General features: G+C 42.7%; 1 protein-coding gene across 3 annotated transcripts in view; it reads right to left on the reverse strand.

Moving 5' to 3' along the window:
- Nucleotides 1–27,829, reverse strand: part of MAML3 (mastermind like transcriptional coactivator 3) — a 402,671-nt gene that overhangs the window by 155,327 nt on the left and 219,515 nt on the right. For all 3 annotated transcript variants that reach the window (XM_032333458.1, XM_032333457.1, XM_032333459.1), the window contains exon 2: nt 8,300–9,850. In XM_032333458.1, the coding sequence (XP_032189349.1) occupies nt 8,300–9,850 (1,551 nt within the window). The remainder of the gene's footprint in view (nt 1–8,299; nt 9,851–27,829) is intronic.

Below are 27,829 nucleotides of genomic sequence, written 5' to 3' on the forward strand. Positions count from 1 at the left end.
AAGAAAATCAACAGGAGTAATTCTATGATTCACAAAACACAGCTAGAATCTACAAGATTTGATCTCTTAAAAAATTTCACTCTTTCCTAAGACAAATCCATTAACTGCACAGTAAACTAATTTTCCCATCTTGCCTGAAACAATGCAAGTCTTAGAACCTACAAAGTTTATAGTTCCACAGAAAATATTTATGCCATATTTAAGCATATATAAATATTGACTGTGAAATAAACATAGGTTGCTTTAATTGCAGATTCAGAGTTGTCTTACACACAACATCTCCATTAGAAAACCGTAGTGGTGATGGTTTCATTAAAAAGGACACTCCCAGGCCCCATTCCAGACCTACAGACCCTGAGTATTTGGCAGCAGAGTCTGACTATCTGCATCTTGAACAATTTCTCCAGATGATTCTTGGGCCCCCCAAAAGCTTTAGAACCACTGATTGTTGGGGTATAAGCTCTCTAGTTAAGCAAGAATACTCTTGTCCCATGAAACCTTTAAAGGGTATTCTCATAGGGTGCCAATTAAACCTCTTTCTTGCACAAAACTATCATAAAATAAATTCCTGAAACTTTTTCTTTTCTGCTGTTTACTCTTAGCCTCATATTTCTAAGACTCTGACAGATCATCAATCAGGATTTTCAAAATATGCCAGTGTGTGTATGGAAATGACTTATTATACCTATCAATATGAACATTTCATTTATTACCTGGATTTTTGTAGCACTTCGCCCACTGGTTTCCCCTCAGCTAGGAGGCCCTGGATTCAGTCAGTGATGAGTGTTCTGTCAATATTTTACCTTGCATCTGAGCTGCCAGATACTATTGGCTTTGTCAGGGTCATGGAACCTAAATTGTTTTTATAGTCCTTGAAGTAAGTCAATATTTTCAAGATTCTGAAAACTATTCAATGATTATAATCACGAGATCTTATTTTAAAGAAGCAGGATGATCGTGTTGACACTGCTGTCCTTTCAAACATATGTATTTGACATATGTAAATTTTATAATAAGGGAACACTTTAGGTTTTATGACACCAGCTCCATTAAAGTCCAAAATGTTTGAAGCAATAATGTGAAATTTGCTGTAAAATATAAATTTTAATTTTAGATAATATTCGATATTCAGATAGAAAAATGTTGAAAGTCACTGAGGGAGCCTCTGGTAGGCTGATCACCCACATTTATCTCGGCTTCCTCCAATGCCCCATAACAATGAAAATAAAGGGCTAAAAATGACTAAACATTCAAGAACAAAGAAGATGGGAGAGAGCAATAGCAATTGAAGGGTATCTACAAAATTCTGAAGATGAAAATCAGATGGTTGAGTGGTAAACAATTAGCAGCTTAGAGAAAGCTAAATCTAAGCCTGCAGTAGGGGAAACCAAAAATAAAGCAAGACGATTCAAGCCAAAGAATGCTATAAATTCTCAGAAATTAGAAGGACCTCTAAATACCAGGGTGGGAGGTGGGGTGTGCACAAAAGGAAAATTGGTTAAAGTCCTGTATAATTAAGAGGTGGACCAGATATACTCCCCCAGACTGGAAGAAGGAAGGTGCACAACTTGACAGAGAGATGAAGCCGCAAGTCTTTGGAATTCTGGATCCCAGTCATAGCTGAGGGTGAGCTGAGGAGCTGTACAAAAACAGGGAGATTAAATGAAAGTCTACATAGCATTTAGTGAAGCACTCCTCATCATCCCTACCAGCTACCAACTCCCTTCCTCTGCTCAGCTCCAAAAAGCCAGCCTCCAGACTCAACTTTCAGCAGTGAGACTGAAGGAGTCTTTTTTGACTGGCCACAGGGCGGAAAAAAATCTATAGACGCTGACCCAGTGAAATGGCTGGGTTCTAGCCCAATCCTGCTATAGCAAAGCCACACATATGACAAGCCCCGTGTAAGCCTGGAGAGCAACTAATTAGCTATATGATATCTCATTCTTAAAATAATTAGACATTTGAGAAAAGCTTCTAACATGAAAGAAAGAAAAATCAAATGAGCATATGGGGAAAGGGTGCCTGCGAGAAAGAGACAAAGCAGAGAGCATGAGAAAACTTACTTAATTTAATGAATTTGATTTAAATGATAATAACCTTAGATCAAAAAGGGTAAATCGGAGAACAAGAAAGAACTTCTGGAAATTTGAAATGTGAAATAAAATGAAATATTTTAATTTTCGAGTTGGAGAATAAAGTTAAGGAATCCTACAGAACATAGAACAAAAGGACAAAGATAAAGAAAGTTGAAAAGATATGAAAATTAGAGAATAATCCAGGATGTCCAATATATGATGAATAGAATTTCCAGAAAGTTAAACATAGAGAAAAAGGAAGGGAGAAATAATCAAAGAAATAACACAAGAACATATCTTTAGGATACTCTTCCAGATTTTTAAAGAAAAAGCTCATAGTACCAAGCACAGAGACACAGTGAATGAAAAATGGTTACATTAAGGCGTATCATTATGAAATTTCAGGAAAACAGAGATTTGAAAAACTCTCAGAGTAAGGAAAAAAAAAAACCGGTCACACACATAGTAGAAGAATCCAAATTTCACTAGATTTTTTAACAGTATGATAAGCCACAGGATCTTGAAGAAATGTCTTTGAAATTCTGACTGAATGTTTCTTTCTTTCTTTTTTTTTTTTTTTAAGATTTTATTTATTTATTTGACAGACAGAGATCACAAGTAGGCAGAGAGGCAGGCAGAGAGAGAAAAGGAAGCAGGCTCCCTACCGAGCAGAAAGCCCGATGCGGGGCTCGATTCCAGGACCCTGGGATCATGACCTGAGCCGAAGGCAGAGGCTTTAACCCACTGAGCCACCCAGGCACCCCCTGACTGAAAGTTTCTTAACTATAATTCTAGATCTGGCAAACTCTCAATAACATGTGAGGATAAAGTTATCTTCAAAAATAGCTTTTATTAAAAAACAATCTCTTGAGCACCTTTTCTGAAGAAGCTCTGAGGATGTGCTTTAGCAATTTGAGGGACTAAGCCAAGAAAGAGGGGGAGAGGAATCAAGAAAACAGGTAATGCGAGGTGGAGAGGAGTGAAACATTCCATGAATAATAGTGCGGGGGCGGTTGCAGTATTTCCCTTAAGTAGCAGACCAAGAAGACTACAGGTAGAAGAAGACCCGAGCAAGAGGATATAAACCTTCAGGGGAAACAGTGAGGGAAAGAAAGAAAGATCAAGGAAGAGAAAGAGAGAAGAGAAGAGGGAGAGAGAAAAAAAAAAGGAAAGAAAATAAAAGAAAAATAGATTATTTGATGTTTGATCCTATCTCGAGTTTTACAGAGTCGGACAAGTCTGAGGATGGATTGAAGGTAGGTGTAAGTACAGCACCGATTTAAAAAAAAAAAAAGAGGCTATTACTAATTCTAAGAAAAACCAAAAGTTGTATAGGAAAGGAACTAGAATCATAGTATACTACATAATGACGCTGCGATGTGATATGCAAAAGCCACTCATGTAAATAAGGAATACTTTAAAATCATAATCTGTGATATATCTAGTTATACTGAGTGTTTAGGGAAGAGAGAGAGACTCTGTGTGTGCGGGTTATGTCTGTGAGGAGGTATTATAAGCAGGTTAAATCCTCTTCTACAGAATCAAATCACTGACAAATTGAGAACCAGCAGCTGAGGGAGATAAATAAGAGAAAACAATGTAAGAACGGAGGGCATGAAGCAGTGGACTGCTGTTTCTCCTCAGAAGCCTTGCAGTATTACTTAATTTTCAAAACTATGTCATTTATTATTTGAATAAAATAAATATATTTTAAAGAAACTAACAAAGGGGCTCCAGGTTTTTAAAATTAAGGAAAATGTATCTTTAAAGAGATTTCCAGGATGACTATGAATACCACAGCTCTGTTCTTTTCGTGGAGATTTTATGGCTAAAAAGCTCAAAATAATATACCTCACATGGTACCCAACATATTTCGGTAAAATAAAATTGAAAGGGGAAAATATTCTACAAAATACGAGCATACGTGCTTCACTGTGGTATACATAGCCACACAGAGCAAACACACATGTAAAGAATACAGCAGCACAGTAGTCTATAATCTATCTAGTCCTAAGAGAGGAACTACTAAAAATTGACATCACATTTTGGAAATTATTCGCTTTCCACTATTGCATACAGGAATTATTTTTGGGCTTCGGGTATCCCTGTCACCTTCTTTGACCAGCAAGCAGTCATTTGCCTTTGGTTTACTTCTTACATGGTTGCTCCATTGTTTTTTTGTTTGTCAGACACAGAGACTGGGTTTTCTGTCCCAGCAATCTCATTGTTGTTCTATTGGTTCAAGATAACCACCTCCTATCAAAGGATTCTTTTTAGACCTGTCTTTCCGGTTCTTCTATTTGATCTCAAAAACAGCTCTGTGTTATTTTTGCTAATGCTCTCTCCACTGGAGCTGATCATCAAGTAAACATATTTTTGGCTTGAACTTTGATAATTGCCATGTTTAATGATTTATTAAACACGGTTATGTTGAAGACACAGTGTTAGGTACCATGAAAAAACTGCAAAAACAGAGAGAGAGACATACAGACGCAGTGGGAAGGAGAGAAAGAGAAAGAGAGAAACAGAGAGATCCTGTCTTTGAGAAATGAGATTAGAAAAAGATAATAGATAGACCTGACCAAAGTAAGTTCTGGTTATTTCAATTCAGAAACACAAATTTTAAAAATTAAAGAGAAATCAAGAAAGCCCAGTATATGAAGTTCCAGAGAGTGAAAAGAAAGAAAGAAAAAAATGGAAAGAAGAAAAAGATCAAAGAAATAATATAAGAACATAACCCAGAGAAGATTCTGAAGCTTGTACTGGTGGAAATTTTATTGATTGCTTCACTGTCACTGTTTTAGCTGAAATTTGATGGAATTAAGAAAAGAAGTAAAAGAGGATGTGGAGAGAGAAAGGAAAAGAGAGTGAGTGTGCAGAGTGGGTTTTATAACTATCTCTAGAAGCAGGGAGGAATTCACAAATAATATACGCAAATTAATAGAAAATAACGGCATCACCTCAATCCAACCGACAAAGTGGATAAATAAGGATTTTTTTTTTTAATAAGGATTTTTAAAAAAGAATTAGTGGAGCATAAAAAAAAAAACAACAGGGAATTTTCTTTGCTTAAAATGTTTCTCTCTCTTTTTTTTTTTTTTTTTAAGATTTTATTTATTTATTTGACAGACAGAGATCACGAGTAGACAGAGAAGCAGGCGGGGGTAGGGGGTGGGAAGCAGGCTCCCTGCTGAGCAGAGAGCCCCATGCAGGGCTTGATCCCAGGACCCTGAGATTATGACCTGAGCCAAAGGCAGAGGCTTAACCCACTGAGCCACCCAGGCGTGCCTTAAAATGGTTTTTTGCTTAAAACATTAAGAATTGTTTTTCCTAAAAAAAAAAGGTATTTTTCCTGATGGTAGAATTAACATACATACATGACAGAAAATTTAGAAAATTTAGTAAAGTGTAAGAAGAAGATAATAATCACAATTTTACCAACCCAAAATACCACTCCTAATATTCTAGTTATTTAATATTTTTCTACACATATCAAAAAATACAACCTGGACTATAACATACAAGCTATGGTATGATCTGATTATTTTGCTCACCTTATGAGCATTTCTATGTGATTAATCACTTATTAATATCATGATTTTTGTATACATTATCTATTTTTCCAAAATATTTATTTTGGTTCCCATTTCTCATTACCATAAGCTTTTTTCATTACCATGAGCACAATCTTTGTACATAAATCTTAGTTTAATTTTCTAATTATAAGGAATAAGATGTAAATTCTGAGTAGTCACATTACTCGATAAAACATACTTGAAATTTTGAAATAAGCCTTTTTTTGTTTCTACTTTTTGGTTCCCTCCTTAAGAAAATATCCAGGTAAGTGAGAAATAGCATCTTATGAGAGAAATGTCATTGTCTGCAAACATCCCAATCAAGTAAACATCTGTATAAGATAATCACTTTGAAATAAATGTTTCCGTATTATTGGCTTTGGTATTCAAGTCAATCATTAAAACTAAGTGTTGATCATGGTCCTTGTGGCCAACAAAGAGTAAAGTGAATTTTCACTAGCAACAGCAGAAAACAAATTTGAACTACACCTATGTATAATTATATTTTATATCTTGCCTGTAATTTGAGCTCGTATTTGTGCAATGTACTCGCATATAGTGTAATTAACTATTCTGAGAGCTATGTAAATACTGCTCCACAATCAGGTGAAAGCATGAAATAAATGGGATGTTTGCAGAAAGATATTCACATGTTTATATATGTATTTTGAAGCTTGTTTCAAACAGTGGTGAGTTAATATTTCATTAAAAAGTGTGCTTTTGCTTGATGGTTCTTTTTGAGGTTAAGAAGTGATTATTCTAATAAGGCCTCCAAAAGGCAGATTCTGTCCACCCTGAAAGTACCTCGTGAGATGGAAGGAAAAGAGGAGGAGCCCAGAGATTTAATCCAGAAAACCATCACTTTTGTTTCTACACTTGACTGAGTCCTTTCAAAACATGACCTCTGCAGCTCAGGGCTTCGGTTACTCGTAGTTAGGCAAGCATAAGGACCTGAAATGAGTACCTTTAAAATTCATGTTCCAGCAAAGACAAGAACTTTGTCCCAAGTTAGCAAATTTCAAAAGACATTTAGTGAGGGTGGGGAGTGAGGACGGGTTCACACTGCACCCGCATGTCTGCAGAGTCTGTGAGTTGGAATTAATCATCTTTGGTCTGGCTCGGAGGAAAAAATTCACGGTAAAAACAGCAAATGTAGCAGCACAATTTGTATTAAGATTACCAACAGACCATTCCGACAGCTTGTGATCTCATAAAGCCCTGACGTGTCTGGGCTACAACAAACATCCCTGTGTGTTGCCTGTATTTTTGCCTCCTTCGAAACTTAATATTGAAGTGTATAAAATGTTGCATTTTCCAATGGTGCTTTTTTTTTTTTTTTTAAATGAAACCAAGATAAAACATAAAAGCTCACATTTCAGTGCTGTTTTTCTACCAAGCTACTGATTACAGCTGGTATAAACCAAGCTATATTTTTATTCCTCCAGACAGAATTTCTTTGGAGCTGGCTGGCATGTGAAGACAAGACACCACTGTGAGGTTTGGGGCTTGGAAGGCTGTGAAGGACAAGAATCAAGCCACAGAGCCCAGGCCTGTCTCTGCAGGCCAACACCACCTCCTGCTCTACAGCCCCCATCAAGCTCTGGGGGTGGGGTAGGGCGGGGCGGCGGAACTGAACCAGGAGATGCAAACAGTGATCTAAGATCAGCCCGTAGTACTTCCCAGGGCTTCTAATGCATCGTCTGTGGACACACACCCCAGCACTAGTTAGAACCTGTTTGCACGTGAAAGCCCTGACAGCAAAGAATTTTCTGCAAAATCCCCAACCTACCACGCAAATGTCAGACTCCTGAGAGGACTGAGGCACAACACAGCCACGGGTAATGAAAGGGTGGCTCTGGTCAGTTAACCCATGTTTGGAGAAAAGGCAGAACAGTGCATTTCCCCACTCCTGCAAGGTAGATAAGCAGCTTGCTGGGGGTGGGGGGGAGGATGAGGGGACTGAATGCTTGTCAGTAAGGATTCACACCCCAACAGGTTGCCGCTCATTTTTCCCATAGATCACTGAGGGCCCTACATCCCTAAACCAGGATGTCCTGAAGAAAGACAGCGGGACAGAGGAGAATTTATTTTGATCCAGCACTAAGATAGATCCACCATCAGCTTTTCCTGAGTGAGAGGTGAATGCATCGCGAAGGCTTTATTGCACTTCCTAGTCACGCCATGTTGAAACAACTTCTAATTGTGCTAGTCCCGCAGCCAATGCTTAAGGGCGGAATGGTCCTACAGAAATCTATCCTCCACTTTGAAACTACAGACAACGCTCCCACATTTAACCATCAACAATCCATGGCTCCCATTATTCACAATTCAATCTCTCGAGCGAGAACTTGATTGTCATTTCTGCATCTTTATCTGCCGGCAGCAATAATAGAAGTTTGACTCCCAGACATTCAAAGACAGGAAAGTCTATGATACCAACCTTTTCCATCTCTTAGGAGAAAGGGAGAAACCAAACCAAACCAAACCAAAACCAAAACCTAAGCCTGGCCAAGGCCAAGAGGTTGCACGGGAAGGATTCTGCACGCAGGTAAGGAAAGGCCGCAGCCACCGGAGCGCGCACAGTCCCCCATCCCAGGTCTGAAATGCACCACCGGCACTACTCAAGGTGCCACTCACTTTCACACCTACCTGACCGTGGGATGCAAGCGCGGCGTAAGCCATGGGCTGAGTCATCACTCCTTTCTGCTTCATGAGAAGCATGCGCTTCTGCTCCTCGCTCAGGTGCGCCCGGGGAGCTTGGAGCTGTGGTGGCGGCGGGGGCGGGGGTGGCGGCTGCTGTGGCGGGGGCGGTGGGGGTGGCTGCTGCTGGATGTAGGGCATCAAAGGGTTTTTGTTGGGGTTGGCCATCGGGGGGGTCATCCTCTGACTCAAGTCTGCATTAAAATGGGTCAGAGGCTTAGTGTTGCCGTAGGTAAGAATATTGTGCTGTTTGCTTAAGGAGTTGGTACCCAAGTTATTTGGCTGCTGATTGATCATATTCATGTGGTTCTGCGGGAGGTAGTTATTCATTGTCGTCTTCTGCAGGTTGTTGGCCATAGGAGGCACTATGGGGTTTTGGTTGTTAAAGGCTTGGGGGTACATCATTGGGCTATTTGGTTTTTCCGCAGCGAAAGCTGCTCCGTAGGGGCTGGACGGGGGCCCTAAGGGAGACCAACTGGAAGTCTGGTTTGAGTGTTGTTGCTGCTGCTGCTGCTGCTGCTGCTGCTGCTTCTGTTGCATGAGTTTGGCCCTCTGTTGCTGCTGCACTGCCATCTGTTTGAGCTGCTCCGCAGGGGACAGGTCAGAGCTAGCCACAGCCACGGGGCCCGCTGCGGGACCGGCCACGGGCACTGCTACGGGATTAAGGAGATAACCGTTCCCAGGCCGCGGTGGTGCTTGGCCTGGAGTGTGGGCTTGGTTCGGGGTCTGAGGGGACGGGACAGCGCAGTTTGCTGGTGAGCTGGCAGGGTTTGGAGCTGCAGGAGTGCTGGCCACAGAAGGTAAACTCGTGGCCGTGGAGACGGTAGAAAAGGGAGGGCCCGAAGAGGAGGGCCTCGCCTGCGGAGAGCCCATGGAAACGTGTGCAAAAGGAGAGTGAGAGGGGTCGCTCTTCACGCTGGCGCTCTCCTGGGAGAGAGGGGTCTCCGTTGCCGGCTGTGAGAATTCGGCCTCCTTTTTCTCCTCAAAGTCTTCGTTGAACAGGTCCTGTATGTCATCTTCAGGAACAGTGTTGGCCAACTCATCGATTAACTCTTGCCACTCCTGATCATTCAGGTTAATGTCTGAGAATAGCTTGTTTTGATTTGAAAGAGATGTTTCTGATGTGTCTATGCAAGTAGGGTCATCTAGAGGCTCTTGTTTGAGGTCCTTGCCCTGCAGGATGGTGAAGCTGTCCTCCAGGTCACTGCAACCATTGACCGGAAGTTTGATCTCCGGAAGCCTACCATTCTTGCTTAGATCTTCTAGAAGCCCAGGAGTGTGAGTTCCACTATTCTGCAAGGGCAAAGAAGGCTTCAGGTCAAGTTGGTGAAGAGGAGAAGCTGAAGGCAGTGGCATGTTGATGGTTTCCATTCCTGTAGGAATGTCCTTTCGTATTCTCTTGCTCGTTGGAGAAAAACTCCCATCGCAAGCACCATTCTGCTGGTCTCCATTAAGTGGTGATCGAGCTCCTTCCAACTTCCTTTTCACAGTCTCCTGGAGCTGGGAAAGAAAAAGGAAAGAGCGTGAGTAAATCTCCAAGTCATCATTCACTATTTGAGCAAGGTGATGCATGACTGCTGTGAACTAACTTTTAAATGCTTTATCACACATGGGAAAGAAGTTCTATGTCTAATTTCAAGAGTGGCCAGGCTTCAAACTCTGTGGGAAAAGTTTTTATCCAAAAGAAGAGCTCATGAGGTTAAGAGATAGAAAACAAAATCAAGATTGGAGGGTGGGGAACAAAGGAAAAGAGAGAGTTAAAGGCAGTACTTCTCTTAACAGCTGAGAATCATCCATTATTATTTTCTAAAGCAACACAAAATGTGAGACTTGTCCCCAAATGTGTTATACTTGAGAAAGATGTTAATACCTATCGTTAACTTTTCTCACCTCTTAACTGAAGACATCAAGGAATTAAATCAACAATATTTTAAAAAACACTAAAAATCCTCTAAGCATATGGAATTTAACGTTTACTGAATAGTGCAGAAATGAAGACTAACGGTTGACATAACCCACAACTTCTCTTCAGTTCTTATTTACTTGACCACCCAGCACCTCGTGATGCAGCCTGCTCTGCTCTAAAAGCATGCTTCCATTGTTTTCCATGCTATCACATATTCCTGGATTTCCTTTTTTCTCTCCATCTGCTCTTTCTCAGGGGCATGTGTGGTCTTCGTTCTTTCTAAATGATGGAATTCCTCATTGTTTGCTTGTCAGCTTTTGTTCCTGCCCACTCTACATGCTTGCCTACGTGATTACGGCCAGTTCAACAGCTTCAACCATCCTCTCTAGGCTGATCACCCTGTTAACAATGTACCCAGTCCAGTCTTCCCTGTGGAGGTCTACTACCTCAGCATCCTCTTCCTGGTTGTTTCATAGGCATGTAAAACTCAGCATGTCTCAACAGTAAGCTCATTATCAAACATGATCCTCAACCATGCTCCCCATCTCAGCATCCACCCAGTTCCCTACTCAGTATCTACTCACTTCCCCGAACCGGAAACTTGAGCTTTCCTCTCAAAATGTCTCCCATCACCATATCACCAGGTCCTATGGATTCCACCTCTAACGTATCCCTCGAATATGTCCACTCAACTCCAACCTCACTGCCACTATCCGAGGCCAGGATACCATTTTATCTGCCTCACTGCCACTCTCCGAGGCCAGGATACCATTTTATCTGGCTAGATTGTTGCAGTACTTCTAACTGGCCTCCTTGCCTTGCCTCCATTCATCCTCCATTATTCTTTCATCTGTTCCTTTATCTGTTGCTTTGCTCTCCAACAATCTATTCTCTATGCGGCCAGCTCTTTCAAGAAATATATAGCTTTTCCTGTTTATAGCTCTGTAATGGTTTTCATTGCCTTTGGTTTGAAATCCAATCTGAGCCTGCTTCACCTGGTTTCTGCTTCTCTGTTCAGCGTTACCTCCTTGTTCCCTGCCAAACATTTTCTATCAACTCCCTTGAAAGTTTTTCAGCTTCTTAGATGTGCCAAGCTTCCTCCCACCTCCAGGGCATTGTCCATGTTGTTTCTTTTCTTGGAACAAACTTCTCCCCTCCCTCGGGTTAACAGCGAACCATCCTTCAGATTGTATGGTAGACTTCCCTTCCTCTAGGAAAACTTACATCTTTTCCCCCTCCAGCTACATCAGGTACCTTCTTTGACCCGCCTACACTGGGTTGGATATCCTGGAATAAGTTTTTCCAGCACACTCCACTTCCCCATTTAGAGCTCCTACCATACTTTGGGGCAGTTTCTTGGGTGTCTCTTTAGTGAGCTCCAAGAAGGCTCTGACTGATTTGCTTACTGCGTATCCATGGGGGCCCCATCTAGTGTTTGGGTTCATAGCAGTAGTTAATCAATAATGGCAAAATGAATGATTAATTCTATTGTCTAATTCAGGAGTTGAAAGAGGTGAGTTTTAATCAGAGCAGGAGGCAGCTCCACTGACCATGAGGAATACCTGACTTTGTGTGTGTGTGTGTGTGTGTGTGTGTGTGTGTGTGTGTACATGTGCACATGTGCATCCGGCTTATTTATAGGAAAGCTCATGTTTGCATAGATTGCTAGCAATAAATGTGCAATCAAATAGAGGGCCCCAGTGCGCATGACCTGTGATGGATGAAGCTGTGTGTTTCTCCTCTAGCTCAGGCAAAGGACCACCACCCAGCCTTTTGGGCAGATCCCTGAGGCTACAAGAGTTTTTGCTCAAAAAGTAGCAGGTCAAAGCAGACCCAGACCTCCCCGGTGGGGAACTTGTGCAGCAGGAGTCCGCAGGTTGTGGTGCCTTTGCTTTCCTGTTCTGTGGGAATGTTCACCACTGGAACGTAACTACGACCCAGGAACTGAGGTTCACTGGTAATGGGAACTCTAACCTGGAGAACCCTGGCATGTTGCGTCCACGTAACTGGACTTCTCAGGTAAGTCCAGTTAAGAAACTCTTGTTAACTCTATGGATTTATTAACCATGAACCTAATTCATCCGTCTGCCCCCTTCCTTTCTGCCGGCGAGGGGCCAGTGTGTGGGGCTTGGGTCAAAGAGCTTGGCATAGGGTAGGTACTGAGGGAGTGCCTGCCGAATGACCAAAGAAGACTAACTCAGGTTAGAAGTGGGGGGCGGTTAGTAACTTCACAGATTGGAAGGCGGAAGGCAGGAGGACACGGGGAGCAGAGAAGAGGCAGAGCAGTCATCCACGTGGGCACTCTCCTATTCCTGCAAAGGGCACAGTGCACCACAGAAGCAGAGGAAGAGAGGAGCCGAATTCCCCCGGACCCTGTTCTTCAGCGCTCACACGTGGAACTGCCAAGGCTCTCAAGGAGCCCTACCTATAATAAAACCAATCTGCAGATGATGTGGGGGATTCTACGCAGGGCCACTTTATTGCTGTTCTCTCATAAGCAGAGAATTCCACTTCCAAAGTCAACAGAAAAAGTCCTTGAGTAAAAATCCAGTCTCAGGCTTCCTCCTCAATCTTATATTTTTAATCACAACACCAAACACTGTGTGCAGTCACTTGGTAGAACCCCAGCCTTGCTGAAAACAAGGGTCTCACCAGGACACAATGGCATTTGACTTCAAAGAAGATCGATCCATCGTATGAGGTGGAAACTGCTAGAAAATTTTGTTATTTATTGAACAGCCCTGGGAACTGTAGTTCTGAACACAAGTATGGCAGATACCTGAATGTAGCTCCAGTGCACCAGCAGCAAGTTCAAATATCACAGCTTCAGGTCCTAAAGAAACGAAGATTTGGGGCTCTTGGCACCATCTGAAGCGATGTTGAAAAAAATATATTTTAAAAATGAACCTGACTTTATTTTAGAAAGTTCAGGTCCCTGATTCTGTTTTTGGCTGTGAAATAGATGGGGCAGGATGGGGAAATAAAGACAAGTGGTCTGTTTGTTTCTCTGTAAAGAGTGGTGCCTGAGACCATGCTGAAGGACAGGTCTGGCTGGAGAGCCCAAGTTTCACCTCTTCCGAGCTGAGGGAGCCTACCTGGATGAGGCACACTGGGCAGTAATACAGAAAGAAACAGGAGCCCTGGCTCTGTAGTTACAATGCCTGGAGTCAAACCCGAGACCACCCCCTGCCCCCCCCAACTAAGAATTAATACATATAAATGTTGTCTGGTACTTAATACATGTTAGCTATGATCCCCTCCATTAGAAAGTGAGTTACATGAGGGAAGGGATTTTTCTGTTTTGTTCACTACTGGGTCCCCAGTAGTGCAGAGTTGATAGTCAGTCACTGTCTTGAATGAACGGAACCTGGAAAACTTACTTCACTTCTCCTCCGTTTTGTTTTCCTCATCTGCAAAGTGGGTTAATAATGTCTAGCTTGTAGAGTTAGTGCAAGAACGAACTTAAATGCAGTAATAGGGACAACACTTAGCTTCATGCCTGGTACCTGGTAAGCCCCCACGGTAAGCCTTAGCTATTGTTATCTTTTAAAATTCGGTGATATCGGTAGTTCCACCTGCAAGTGAGCTCAATTACTTCCTGAACCTTCAAACTACAGATAGGTAGAAGGATGATATTTCTGTTCCTTCTTTAGCTGGCAAAAATCCTCACATTTTCCAAGCATCTGGTGTAGTTTTGTTTGTTTGTTTAATATGGACAACAAAAATGAAATTTGCCATTCAAACTTAAGTCTGAGTGCTAATGCATTCGTGTTCTAGATTGTAGAGTAGCACTAGGTCGTGGAGGTTCAAATCGAATGCATTTTCAGCATGTGACCTGAATGGAGCTGCTGAGTATTTCCTTCCCCTTGAGGGCCTCGCATTCTCCACTGCTGGCTCCTTGAGCCAGTATCCTGACATACAACATTTGGAAATACAAGAAAGACGTCATCAAATATGCTATGTTGTGGTTTTATGTTTTGTCTAGCTGTGTCCAAAATAGTTAGAGCAATCTTAGCATCCCTACTGTCTGTCTCATCATCATCTGCTCTATAGGAGGCTGGTCTGTGAGTCGAAGTCTCTCATGTCCCTCTTGGAAGACAGAAGGCGAATCGGCAGGAAGAGACAGAACCTGTGAGCTTGAGAAGGCCGAGGAACTCTCGAGAGCTCTGCTCAGTCAGCAGGACGGCCGGCCGACTGAAGAGAGGGGTATCCTGGTGAGCCCTGACCACCCACGGACTCAGGTAAGAGTCTCGTCCCAAATGGCTTCCTCTTGTGGAAGTCCCTGGCCCTTCTGCCTTACAAAGCTGGAAGCTTCTTAGTGTGATTTGTGCCCCTGTGGAAGAATCACAGAAACTCTTGAGCATCAGCTCCCTTGTTCCTGTATTACTATTATTACGTGTCAATGTTTTCTCCCATGAAGGGAGGCTATGGCGCCAGGGCCTGAAGTAGGCTGTGCATCCCGTTCCTATGACAATATGGGCCGCTGTCACGTGTCAGTTCCTCCAACGGAAACAAGTCCTCCTCCAGAATGGCTTCAGCATAAGTCTCTCATCTACAGCGTGGCTTCATAGCATGTGTTTCTGTGAAACCGTCATGTGCGTGTATGTGCGTGTGGGAGACAGAGACAGACAGACAGAAAGGGGGGAAGGAGGTAGGGGGAGAGAGGAACTGAGAGACACAGAAAGAAATTGGGAGGCGGAGAGAGACAGAACAGTTCGGGAGGGCTGATAGGACACTCGCAGCAGTAATAAGAATAGCTTTGCCTTTGGGGTTATAAAGCACTTTCACCCAGGATGATATTTTATCCTCCTATGAAACCTTGGGGGCAGGTCACGTGCTGGTCTTCCGCCTCAATGGGGAAAAGGTCAGTGTTTTGGAGAAGGTGGGATGGGGAGAGGTAGATAATACCCACAACAGGGATGGGTTCCCCAGCTAGGGTCACCAGGCCTCTGCTGACACAGAGGGGTTTCTTAGGGGTCCCCTGGGCCAGCATATCCACGGAAAAGAGAGTCTTTCTGCCTTTCGGCTTTTAGCAGCGCTAGTAAGATAAACAAAACAAAACAAAACAAAACAAAAACCTCATATTGCCCCGTCCTTAATTTTGTATGAAATTGGGCAGGGTCGCGGAGCCTGGGAGTAAAGTAAATGACACTACTATTAATAATGAAGCCCTTTAAGATGAACGCCATTGGGGTAAGCCATCAGATTCCTGTCTCCTACGCCCAATGCTTGTAAAAAGCAGGGTTTATTATAACTATCTTATGGAGAAGGAACTTCAGGCATAGTGACATTAGGCGAGATTACAAAATGACAGAGCCAGGGTAGGGGGGCGGTAGGGAAAAGTGGAAGGGGGCTCAACCCAGGTTTAAATTCGGACTCAGGCCTGACTGCAGAGCCCACAACGCACCCTCACCTGGGGTGGAACATCCTGGCTGTGCCGCCCTCCCTGGCACTGGACTCTGACGCTGCTCGTCGGCACGCGCTCTCGCACTGTTTTCAGGAATCATCCCTGATCCCCATCCTCTCCCCACCACCCACACCCAATTAAACCTCAAGAACTCTCTGTTCTTATCATCTAAGAATTTTATTTTCATCTTCCACCCCCAATGCCACTGCATTCGTTCAGATCGTCAACACTTCTCGTGATTTCTGCAGCAGCTTCCGAATGACTCTCTCTGCCCCAGCCTTGCTTGCTCCCCTCCAAACCGATTCTCTGCACTGAGCCTGTAAATTTTCTTTATAAAGTGTGAACCAGGTTGTACCCATTCCTCACCTGACATTTTTCTGTCTTCAGCATCACCTAAATTCGGCACAGAGGCCCTCCGCAACTCGATCCTCACCTCTGCTTACTTACCTCCCCCGTCTTAAGGAACACCTCTAACCTTCTTCCCTTCTACCTGTCCCCAGCCCCCAGTGCCAATCAACTCGAAATCTCTGGCTACATGTAATTATTTGCAGTTCTCGGGACATACGGTGTTTATTCTCTGTCTCTCTGGGACTTTGCATAGGTTACATACCCTCTTATCCAACTTCTTCACCTGACCAAATCTATTTGTCCTTCCCAATTCAGTTTAGACATTACCTTCTCTACAGTCAACCCTGCACAGCCCCTCCCACAAGTCCAGGGTCAGGAGCACGACATTCTCATACACATCCTGTAACCACTTTCCTGTTTCTTCATGCGACTGTACATAAAAATGACCGCTAAAAGCTCTCTCTCAAATGACCACACTGAATTTATGGAATTATCCCCCAAAGTACACACTTGAAAATGTTGGCCTGCCTAGCGTTTTCATGACTATTGAGTAAATGTCCAGTTTATTTTAGTTCCTTTAAGATGCTGGAAAGGGCTTGTGAGCTGTCCCCTCCTCAATATTTTTGAGAACTCTTAAGGATTCTGGGAACCTGTATAGAGAACCAGAAAGCACAGGAAGAGAATCATGCAAAGGAAAACTTAAACTGAAACCCACTGACATCGTGTGCCGTTACCACGGTCAGATGTTTTGACAAGTTTGTCAACTCAAAATGCTGGATATTTTCATATCTGAATTCTGAATTTCCATATAAAGGCTTTAAGTGATTTTCACTCACCAACCAACACCATGAGTGAACTTTCTTCACCATATTAGAGATATAGCCATTTCCCAGGACTTGAAGATGAATTGGAATTTCAGTTGGCAGATGCTATAACTAATTTAGAGGCTCAAAGACCACATTTTGGTCATTTTGATCAGCTCCAATCAAACTAGAAGATGATTCACTGTATCAATTTTCATACGGGTACGCTTCCCATTCTACCAGTAGATAATAAGCTTATGAACACATGAATAAATCTGAAGAGTGACCCAGAATACTCATATGTTAGGTATTTTAATTATTAGAGTATGTACGGTATGCAAAAATGCTTCCACAACTGTCTTCTAGATTTAAGCACCCTTAGAAAGGATTTTTTGAGGTTTATTTAGAAGTTCAAGGTTCTAGACCGTTCATTATCCAACTCTAAAGTAACCTGGATAACTGTTAAAAATGCAGAATTCCAAGTCCCATTTCCACAGTTTTTTGATTTAGTAGCTCAAGGTGGGACCCAGAGGGGGACACAGGTTGGAGGCACAGGGTATCTAAAGAAATTTAATAAAAACCCTGATTCCTCTGAGGTAATTGGTCCAGGATCCCTAGTTTTTAGGAATTCTGATCTAGAATAAGAATTCTGTTGGGAGTTCTGACATTATGAAGTTGTTGGTGTGATTTTTAAAAAAATATACATACACACACAAACCCAGTGTCCATATAAAATGTTCCTGAGTTAATTGGTGATTCTCTGGGACAGCTCACAAACAGGACTAAGAAATAACCCTCGCGCTTGTTTTAGTTCAAACCTCAGAGGACCCTGGATTCTGGAGAAACCTGCGGGATTTCTATAAGACTTTTCATAAAAATGTTTATTTTTTACATTTTAGGTTTCTCAGAGCATAGTAATATCCCGGACCATTTTCTCTCTTCACATTATACATATACTTCCCCTTGCTTTCATCCAAATGAACGGAGGGCATGCTATGTACCCATGCACAAGGCGCTGGGGGGGTGGACTTGGTCCTAAGAACAAAGACCACATCTGAAAGTAAACACATGTCAGACATGTATTGATAAAAGTTGAGTACCTTTTTTTTTTTTTTTTTAAGGAGATCTATGTAAAGGGCAGAGCAACACAAAAAGAAAAAGAGAAATCTTATCACAACTCCTGAAGGCTACCTCATCAGCCTTACATACTTCTAACATTATTTTAGAAAGAAAACAAATTTTTCATATGAAACACACACACACACACACACACACACACAATTTCCCTGAGACCCAAGAGTTAAAAACCTCTACTTGTGACCATCCCAGGACGCAACTTCTTTGGATCTGATCAGTGGAAAATATTGGGTCTCTGGAGGGAATATCAGCCACAGGCAGTTAGAAATCCCCATTCTGAAATGCCCAGGGGGAAAAGAATCATCTTTAAAGGGGCCTCACCCTCCTGGTTGGTATCTGTAACCTCAGCCACAAATGCTCAAGGGAATGCTGGGGCACTGCTCAGTCCCCAGCTCAAGGGAACAGGGCCATTCAGGACATTCTGGGGGACTTTGAGGTTATTTTTAGAAGTGACCATGATCTTGTTCCTTTCTCCTATGAGTCAGATCTAAAATGCCTTTTCCAAGTAGTCTTAGGTGTACCTGAGAGTGATTGTACCTCTCTTCAGTGTTTGAAGCACGGATGCTCACCCAATTTTAGCTGTGAGGTGCCAGAGTAAGGTACTTTTTAAAAGCAATTTTTGTGTGTGTGTCTGGATTTTTAGGTATGCTTTTATCCTTCAGTTCTTCTACTACTTCTTCTTTTTTTTTATGATTTTATTTATTTATTTGAGAATGGGGAGAGGCAAAGGAAGAGGGAGCACCAGACTCCAGGCTTGAGCAGGGAAGCCTGCCATGGGGCTCGATCCCAGGACCCTGGGATCATGACCTGAACGGAAGGCAGACACTTAACAACTGAGCCACCCAGGCGCCCCCTATCCTTTAGTTATTCTTAAACATGTAATAAGGACCAACTAAATGTACAGCGTATTGAGAGTGGATCGTAAGACATCAGCAGCAGTGGCAGTCAGGCCCTTGACATTTAGAAACGCTTAGTTCCAAGCTCTCCAATCTCTCCAATCTCCATACTTCCAAATACATAAATGTTCACACAGGCTCTTGGCTTTCTCTCAATGGAATGAATAAATTATATTTTCGTCACAAGTCACACGAATCCTGTGTACTTTTTATATATGAAGTTATAACATTTTTCACAAGCTTCATACATGTAGTTCAAATTGGTGCCTCAACAGTTATTAACTTGTTATTATTAACTTGTTAAAAACCGAGACTGTTCTCTCCGCAAATGCCAAGGTTATATGATTTTCAAATCTCCTTACATAGCTTTCAGTAGAAAGCTCTAAACCTTTTTTTTTTTTAAAGATTTTTATTTATTTATTTGAGACTGAGAGAGAAGGAGCAGAGGGAAGGGGAGAGGGAGAAGCAGACTTCCTGCTGAGCAGGGAACCTGACACGGGGCTCGATTCCAGGATGCCAGGATCCTGACCTGAGCAGAAGGCAGATGCTTAACTGACTGAACCACCCAGGTGCCCTGGGAGCTCTAAACTTCTAAGTTTTTGCCAGAGAATTTGATTCACTAAATGTTTCAAGATAAACTTGTCATTTAATATTCTAATTGACTGAGCGCTTACCCTGTACCAGGCCTTAAGCTAAGCACTTCACATACATTACCTTGATTAAACCTCACAACAGCTCTGTGATGGACGAGGAATGGGCTCAGAGAGGTTAGTAATTTGTCCCAGGGCACAGAGCAGAGCCCCTTCTCAGCAGCAACTCTGTTGTTTTGCATCTGAAGACTCCCATCCCGATTAAACATGAGCAAACCTTGCTGAGAAATTCTGGGAAAGGGTTTCAGACACCCATGTCGTGACGGTCTGAGGAGGATGTGTTCACGTCTCCCAGTCAGATCTGTCTGATTCACAGAAAAGCGCTGTGCTCCTCTCTGAGGAAAGATGCTCCTTTGCAAATGTAGCATGTGTTTGAGAAGTGATGAGAGCTGCAGCCCTGAACACTTCGGGAGGGAGCCAATGTGTGCGTCCCAGTGGCAGCTTCCTTTCCTTGGTAGCGCTCTGTCAGAAAAGCTCCTCTGAGATCTGTGGTTGCCATCGGATTCCACAGTCTGAACCCCCAACGGCTCTGTCTTTTCAAATACATAAACATACACACACGTATTACATTGCATTTATTTCTAAGGACAAGAAACGATTTTCTTAGGAATGTCTCTGCCATCTCTTACTAGAAGTCACGCATACGTTATGTATTCAAACATGCCTACATGCGTGACCTCGTATTACAATCTGAAATTCCTAATGGGATTTTATTTAGAGCTGTAAAGAAATGACTGTGAAGGAGGTTGGTGAGGAAGGAGAAAAAACCATAGGGAGGAAGAGGGCAAATGAAAAGATCAGATCTTATCTGCATCATTCACAGCTGGAGACTTACACCAACAACATGGACCCAAGAATGGGCATGTTTAGACGAAACACACAGAGATTTTGATTTGTTTATTCTCTGGGAGGAGGAAGGAGGAATGCTTCAGGGAGGCTCAGTACTTTTCTCTCCCTTGGGTAAAAATCAAGAATATTTTTATTGCACTGTTTACTCAAAATGGCCCTTCTTTTCAACGAGAAATTCTCATTTTAGTCTTTAGCCCCTTCCAGGAGACCGGTTTGCTCAATGGTGCTTAAGTCCTGCACCTGGCTTGGGGGAAGCAAATAACCCACAGTACCCACACCTGACACTGTTTTCCAGTACAATCCTAGCACATGTTCATCTCCCTTTGGAAAACCAAAGTATTGAAATAAGATTGCCTAGTCTATAAAAAGCCTCTTGCTTCCTTCAAAGAGATCAGACACTGCTCTTTCGAGTGCGGTGTCGTTTGCATAAAGCCCAGCTAGAAGATACCCCCTAGAAGAGAATTCTCAACTTCTTCCATCTACATCCCATCTCCCCTGCCCCCCTATCTTAGCCAGGGAGCGAACAGGACGTTATTTTTATTTCTAGGCCGTGTGTGACCCCCCCAGACCTCCATTCCAAGCAGCAGGCTTTTACTCCAAAACTGAAAGCTATGGGACCTGCCTTGGTTTACCAGCAAGGGGATTCCCTTTATTTACATGTCTTTGGAATAACTTTTGTTCACAAATAGGAGACAAGACAGAACTAAAGAAATTTTCTTTCCAGACAAATCACCCATGGGTGAAGATGTACACACACACCACACACACACACACACACACACACAGAGGTACACTCTCACATTCGGGTAAATGTAGGTGTGATTTAACCGGCTCTGAAAATGTTCAACCGGGGGGCAGCGTGGGCAGCAATGTGCACTCGATCCGTAAGCAGCTGAGCTCTGGAGGCTGGCGGCGGGGCCAAGAAGCTGCTGGGCTTCATCTCACCAGCTGAAATTCATTTTTCAAAAGAAATTAGACCAAGGTCCTGTTGTTATAGCAACAGTCAGAGTCACTTACACAGCCTCTTCCTTACAACCTTACTCTGACTTCTGTGGGCAGCAATTTCAATTACATACAGGGAGTGACCAAGGCCAAGCCCGGATAGACCTTTTCTTAGCCCTTTAAAGGGTAGACGTGTAAATCCTCTAGGTCCAACCTGAAGCTCAAAGACCAGACTTGACAGTGTTCCACAGAGTTCTCCCAGTCTTGAAAGTCAGTGAACAGTGAAGATAAGAGTAAAACCTTCGGTCCCTGTGTTTGGGTAGGAACTGGACACGTAACCACCAAATTTCCTGGGGTTAACCAAGTACCGGCCGTTTCGGAACGGGGACTTCCAGTGAGGATGGCAATGTCGGCAATCACCATCAGATCCGCAAGTGTTTTTATTACTTTAGTCCCCTGGGCTTTTACTCTGTTCTTGGGGATGTGGATTTCCCAATGTTTCCAATCACTCACTCCAACCCCTAAAAACAACAATCAACTCCAAAATTCTCTTTTTTGATGAAAATATACACTTATTACCAAACCTCTATGGCAAAGAACTCTCCAAAGGAGTCAGCAATGTAGTAGTCTACATTCACCACAGGGGTACCCCAAGTGGCAAACATCTGTGAAGCCAGTGCTTGTGACTAATGATACGGGCTGAACTGCGCCCTCCCCAAACGCATGTGCTGAAGCTCTAACCTCAGTACACTTCAGAATGTGACTGTGTCTGGGGATAGGTTTTTTTTTGTTGTTTTTTTTTTAAGATTATTTATTTATTTATTTGACAGAGATCACAAGTAGGCAGAGAGGCAGGCAAAGAGAGAGGAGGAAGCAGGCTCCCTGCTGAGCAGAGAGCCCGATGCGGGGCTCGATCCCAGCACCCTGGGATCATGACGTGAACCGAAGGCAGAGGCTTTAACCCACTAAGCCATCCAGGCACCCCTGGAGATAGGGTCTTAACGAGGTAATTAAGTTAGGGGCACCTGGGTGGCTCTGTCAGTTGAGTGTGTGACTCTTAATCTGGATCAGGCCATGATCTCATAATCTCATGATCTCAGGGTCGTGGAATGGAGCTCTGTGTCAGGTTCCACACTTAGCGGGGAGCCTGCTGGAGGACTCTCCCTCTGCCCCACCTCTCTAAAATAAATAAATAAATAAATAAATAAATAAATAAATAAATAAATAAAGCTTTTTAAAAATGGGGGTCATTATGTTAAAATGAGTTCATTAGGGTGGTCCTTCACCCAATCTGACTTGTGTCCATATAGGAAGAAGAAATTACAACAAAGATATGCACAGAAGGAAGACCATGTAAAGCCACACAAAAAAAGACAGCCATCTACAAGCGAAGGAGAAAGGCCCTAGAGAACCAACCCTGCTGACAGCTTGACCTTGGACTTCCAGCTTCCAGACCTGGTGAGGAAACATGTATCTACTGTCTCAGCCACCCAGGGTGTGTGCTACTTTGTGAAGGCAGTCCTAACAAGCGAATATAATGAATAATCTGGTTTAAACCTATCTCTGTCCTCTCCACGTCTTCTGTAGGTTAGGCCCTCAATAACTATTCTATCTTGCACAAAATTGCGCATGCTTTGATTCAACTGATAGAGCACCTACTGTGTGTCCAGTTCTGTATCAGACACTAGGAGCCACTAGTGAACAAGATTCCGTGTCTGACCTCAAGTGCTTTCAGAGTGGAGGGGAAAGAAAACCAGAGGAGGAAGGACAAGGTCATTTGTAGTAGGTACCAGTGCTATGGAAGCCCAAAGGAGGGGCACCCTTTAGTCCTGGAGGGACTGAAATGGAAACTGAGACTTTGGACTCACCTTGTGGTAAGAAGCCAGAGGAGAAAAGGTGTGGCTTCTAAGTAAAACCTCAAATAGTTGTGTCTTGCTTGAGCCCGGGTACAAGGGGAAGAGACTGGGGAAGTAAGAGCCAAACAGATCAGGAAGGACTCGTCTGCCCTTTTATGACATCTGGACTTCATCCAGAAGGCTTTGGGAGGCAATGGAAAAAAAAAATGTCACTTGTACTGCGAACTTCAGATTTCATGGTGATAGAAGTTGGTTGCAAAAGGTAAAATATATGAGGGGCTCCTGGGTGGCTCAGTTGGTTAAGCTACTGCCTTCGGCTCTGGTCATGATCCCAGAGTCCTGGGATCGAGTCCCACCTTGGGCTCCCAGATCCATGGGGCGTCTGCTTCTCCCTTTGACCTTCTCCCCTCTCATGTCTCTCTCTCGATCTCTCTCTCAAATAAATAAATAAAAATCTTTAAAAAAAAAAAAAAGGTAAAATATTTGAAGTGATTTGTTTCCTAGGCCTGCCATAACACAATAGCACAAACTGGGTGTCTTGACTAATTTTCTCACACTTCTGGAGCCTGGAAGTCCAAAATCAAGGTGTGTTGACAAGTCTGGTTTCTGCCGAGGCCTTTCTCCTTGGCTTGCAGATGACCACCGTGTCACTGTGTCCTCACATGGCTTCTCCTCTTTGCGTGTGCATCTCTGGGGTCTTTTTCTGGGACCGAATTTTCCCACCACATAGAGAAAATAGTCGTGTTGGACTAAAGTCCACCCTGATGGCCTCTTTTTAACTTCATCTCCTCTTAACAGGCCCAATCTCCTAAGACAGCCACATTGTGAGGTACTGGGGGTCAGGGCTCCACCATGTGAAATTTGGGGGAAGGCACAATTCAGTATCATTCCTGTACAGGTGACCATGCAAATGGCTAAATCCATCCTTAACTCATAAATACCATATGACACGGATCTGGTCTTGAGGCTAGTAGTTCGACAATTGCTATTGGGTCCAGTGTTTAACAACACAGTTTTTAAAAAGTGTCTGTCTCCCAGTTTGAACCCCCAATTCAAAATACACTTCACATTTACTCCTTAACTACTGGCCAATGAGTGTGCTAAGCAAAACCTCAATGTGGGCAGAAGAGCCGTGCTATTATTTAGGAGATGCTGAATAAGGACCACGCCCTGAGGCTTAAGTATAAATGTTACTTTACATGGACAACCCACCCCACCTCAGCGAGGGACAGAGAAGGAAAGCCGAGGCATAGAGACACTGGGGCCACAGTGTAATTCAGAGGAAGAACAAGGAATGATAGGATTCCCTGCTGTAGCCCCATGCCCCACGCAATCCGTTTCTTTGCCTGTAACGGGTTCAGAATTTGTTAACTTTCTGTTCCCGTTGTGGTGCACTGTCAATGGACTGGAACAGTGTGGAGTCAAAAGTGTGTATTTCAATGGTTTTATCTTTCTTACCTAGCCATCCAGACATTATTTATGCGGCTTCCATTGTAATGCTACAGTTAGGTTTGCATAATATTTTCTGTAAGTGCCTACTTTTGCATGGTTACGGGTGCTCTAAAACTCCCCTGGGACGCAATTTTTTTCACCTTGGTCTGAGTTCTGAAGCAAAATTTTTGTAACAACAAATGATGACTTCAGGGATATTTCTGAAGTTACCCGACTATAAAAAAAAAAAAAAAGGGAGGGGAGATTTCTACTGCAATAAATATTTTGTTACCTTTTGTCCAATCGAACACTGCAAATCGAAAAGAGCTGAACATAAAGGCATCAAGCAAGGCAATGTAATAGATTTCACTGAAGACGGCCCACACTGCCAGATTTAACTAAATGAGGTCTGCATTCACATGCTTATCAGTATTTAAAAATACCCTGAGTGTACACAACAGAAAATGTCAGGAACTTGAAAAGCAAAAATATGCATGTGGTTCTTTCCAGATCTCACTAAAGCACAGCAACTAAACAAACTTAATTATGTGATCAGGCCGCACTTACTTAACCTCTCCGGACCTCTGTTTCCTCAATTACAAAACGAGAGGGCTGGCCTGCCCGACCTCCAAAGCTTGTTCCAGCTCTAACAGAGTCTCTACTTGGATTCTGGATTCAAATCAGTGACCCACTTTCAAAAATCACTTGGGAAGGCACTGTAAACTCAGATGGGCAGCAGAACTTTGGGCAGTAGTTACCAAGTAACCAAGAGCCTCATTTTAGGTCAGAGAGCAAGAATTCATTAAATTCTTCTGCACAGGTTTCCTGGCTTTAGGAAATTTGAAAAAACAAAAAACAAAGACAAAAAACACTTACATCCTAATCACAATTGTCTTTCAAACAAAAGTATGTAAATCATGTGGTTCATTTAAAAAGGATTTTTTCGGATGGTCAGCCTGGGGTCAGGTGCTGAGCTGGGTATGGAGAACATGAAAGGCTCACAGGACTCCTGGTTTTGAAGAAATTCACAACCTGTTGTCTGTTATCATTCTGTTCCTAAGTGTCCACTGGAAAAGGCTCCCATTATGTGTAACACTTGTCGAACAAAGCCAACAGCCGTTTTCCTATTCTGGTGACCACGGTCTGGTTAACTTCTAGAACAGTGTGTGGCTCTCCTCTACCTCCACCAGGAAGATTCTTAATAAATGGTCTGAAATTACACCAAGAGCCTGAATGAGCCAGTTTGGGTCATTAGATACTGGACCAGGTTACAAGGAGGAGCTGTCCACCTTTCCTGGGTATCGGCTACCACGTTTATCACCTAGAAAAGGCAGACGGGTGTGGGCCTAACCTTAGGCTTCGAGTCAGAGGCCCTGGGTCCTACGATCACTTCTCTCATGACTAAGCTGTGTGTCCCGTGGAAACCAGTTGAGTATTTCCAACTCTGTTTTAGCCTGGACAAAATAATGTCCACAATTCCTTCTAAATCAAGCAGGCAAGAATTTTATCCTCTGGTTAATTGGGATACACTTGGAAGGTGAACCAACCAACATTTCACGGTTCCTCTTAAACTCGTGGTCTTTTTCTAAAATACGTAACTAATTCCTAAATTTGAGAGAATGAGAAAGTTTGTGTCTGTTGCCGTTTCTGTACTTTATGTAGTAAAACCTGATTCATTCTATTGCTGATCATTTTGCCTTTAGCTGTCACTTGGCTAAGGGCCAACCTGATAGGTATTCTTATGTACGAAGAAAGAGCTTGCTATGTAAAAGAATAGGTATAATAAAGATCATAAGAGGAATAGTAAGAATGCTTAACCTCCTTAAGGTAGAAATGGGTCTCAAGGACTCAAGCACTCCAGAGACTCAAATTTAAATAAACAATTGATACATGCATTATGAACTCTTCTCATATATTAATTAAAGTAGTTCCCCAAGGATGCTTATTTACTAACAGTTTGATAGTCTCGTTTGAATTGCAGTTAGTACTTTTACATATATACATGTAGTACAGATTTACCACTACACTTCGGTTCAGATTTTTCTCAATTTAGGCAGCTGTTTGCCCAAATTAGTTTAAATTAGGGAGAGTCTATTGTATTCATAAACTCTTCGTCTAAATGGCAGAAATGATGACGATAACATTTGTCTGAGGTTTGTTGGAACTCTGCGGCTTAACTTCTCGTCTGAGATTTGTAAAGAATGAACACGGAATGATTAATGGCCATTACTGATTTTTTACAGCTGTAACTTATCAGAATACATATACTCTAATACTGTACCCATGGTAATTATCTCATTACTATGAAGTGTCACAGAAATGCATTATGCGAAGTATGCGTTGAATCACATTTAGCAATTTCTTTTTCTGTTTAAATCTAGAAGCTTAGTGTTCTCTAAGAGTGGGAGCATTGCATGGGAGTTGGGGGCTTTACAAGAGAGGTGGGGCTTAGCCTGTGAGTGGTGCTCCTTGGCAGAGGTGTGACAAGCTTTGAGACTCGCGTCACTCTTCTAGACTTTTCTGCACCTCAGTTCCTAATTTGAAAATGGGCATATTCCTGTGTGACCCCTACGATACCTCATGGAAAGGATTAAGCAGATTAAGTCTATAAAACAGTTGGTCACCAGGAGGAAAGGCATTAAGGAAATGACTCAACATACTGTAGTGGTGATTTTTCTAACTACATGAATATTTAACGAACAGGTACACATAATACTTGACATTTCTATGGAGATCTTCATGCAAGCATCTTAACATCACTTAAAGAAATGCATGGCAACAATTATCAGACATCTGGGAAGCATCAGCTCATTGGCCAGAGAGGGTAGAGACACAGGAGTGTTGTTTTTAACATCACAGTGTTAAGACTTGGGTTATATTCAAATACGGTCATCCCGCAAATCAGAAGATGTGCCTTAGAAATAGAACAATGTTTATTTGAGAGCCATCCAGCCACACGTAGGAGGAAACCTAAACAACACAGGTGCAAAACCTCCCTAAGAAGTGAGCATGTGGTTGGAGATGGGTCTTGTTAACTGGATGACAGAAGTCAGCAAAGAGACAAAGAAACAGTATTAGTGAGAGATCAAAATAAAACATCACCAGGAAAGTAGGGGGGAGAAAAAGAGAATTTGTGGTCAGCTTCGTAATGTCAGTTGCAGTCTGAAATGAGAACTAAGAGACCGTTAGATTAGTATCAGAGTAATTCACTGGGAATCTAAGAGAAGTCTCTGCTAGGATAGCCAGCAGCATCA

The sequence above is a fragment of the Mustela erminea genome, chromosome 2 (assembly GCF_009829155.1).
Source record: "Mustela erminea isolate mMusErm1 chromosome 2, mMusErm1.Pri, whole genome shotgun sequence".
Classification (NCBI taxonomy): domain Eukaryota; kingdom Metazoa; phylum Chordata; class Mammalia; order Carnivora; family Mustelidae; genus Mustela; species Mustela erminea.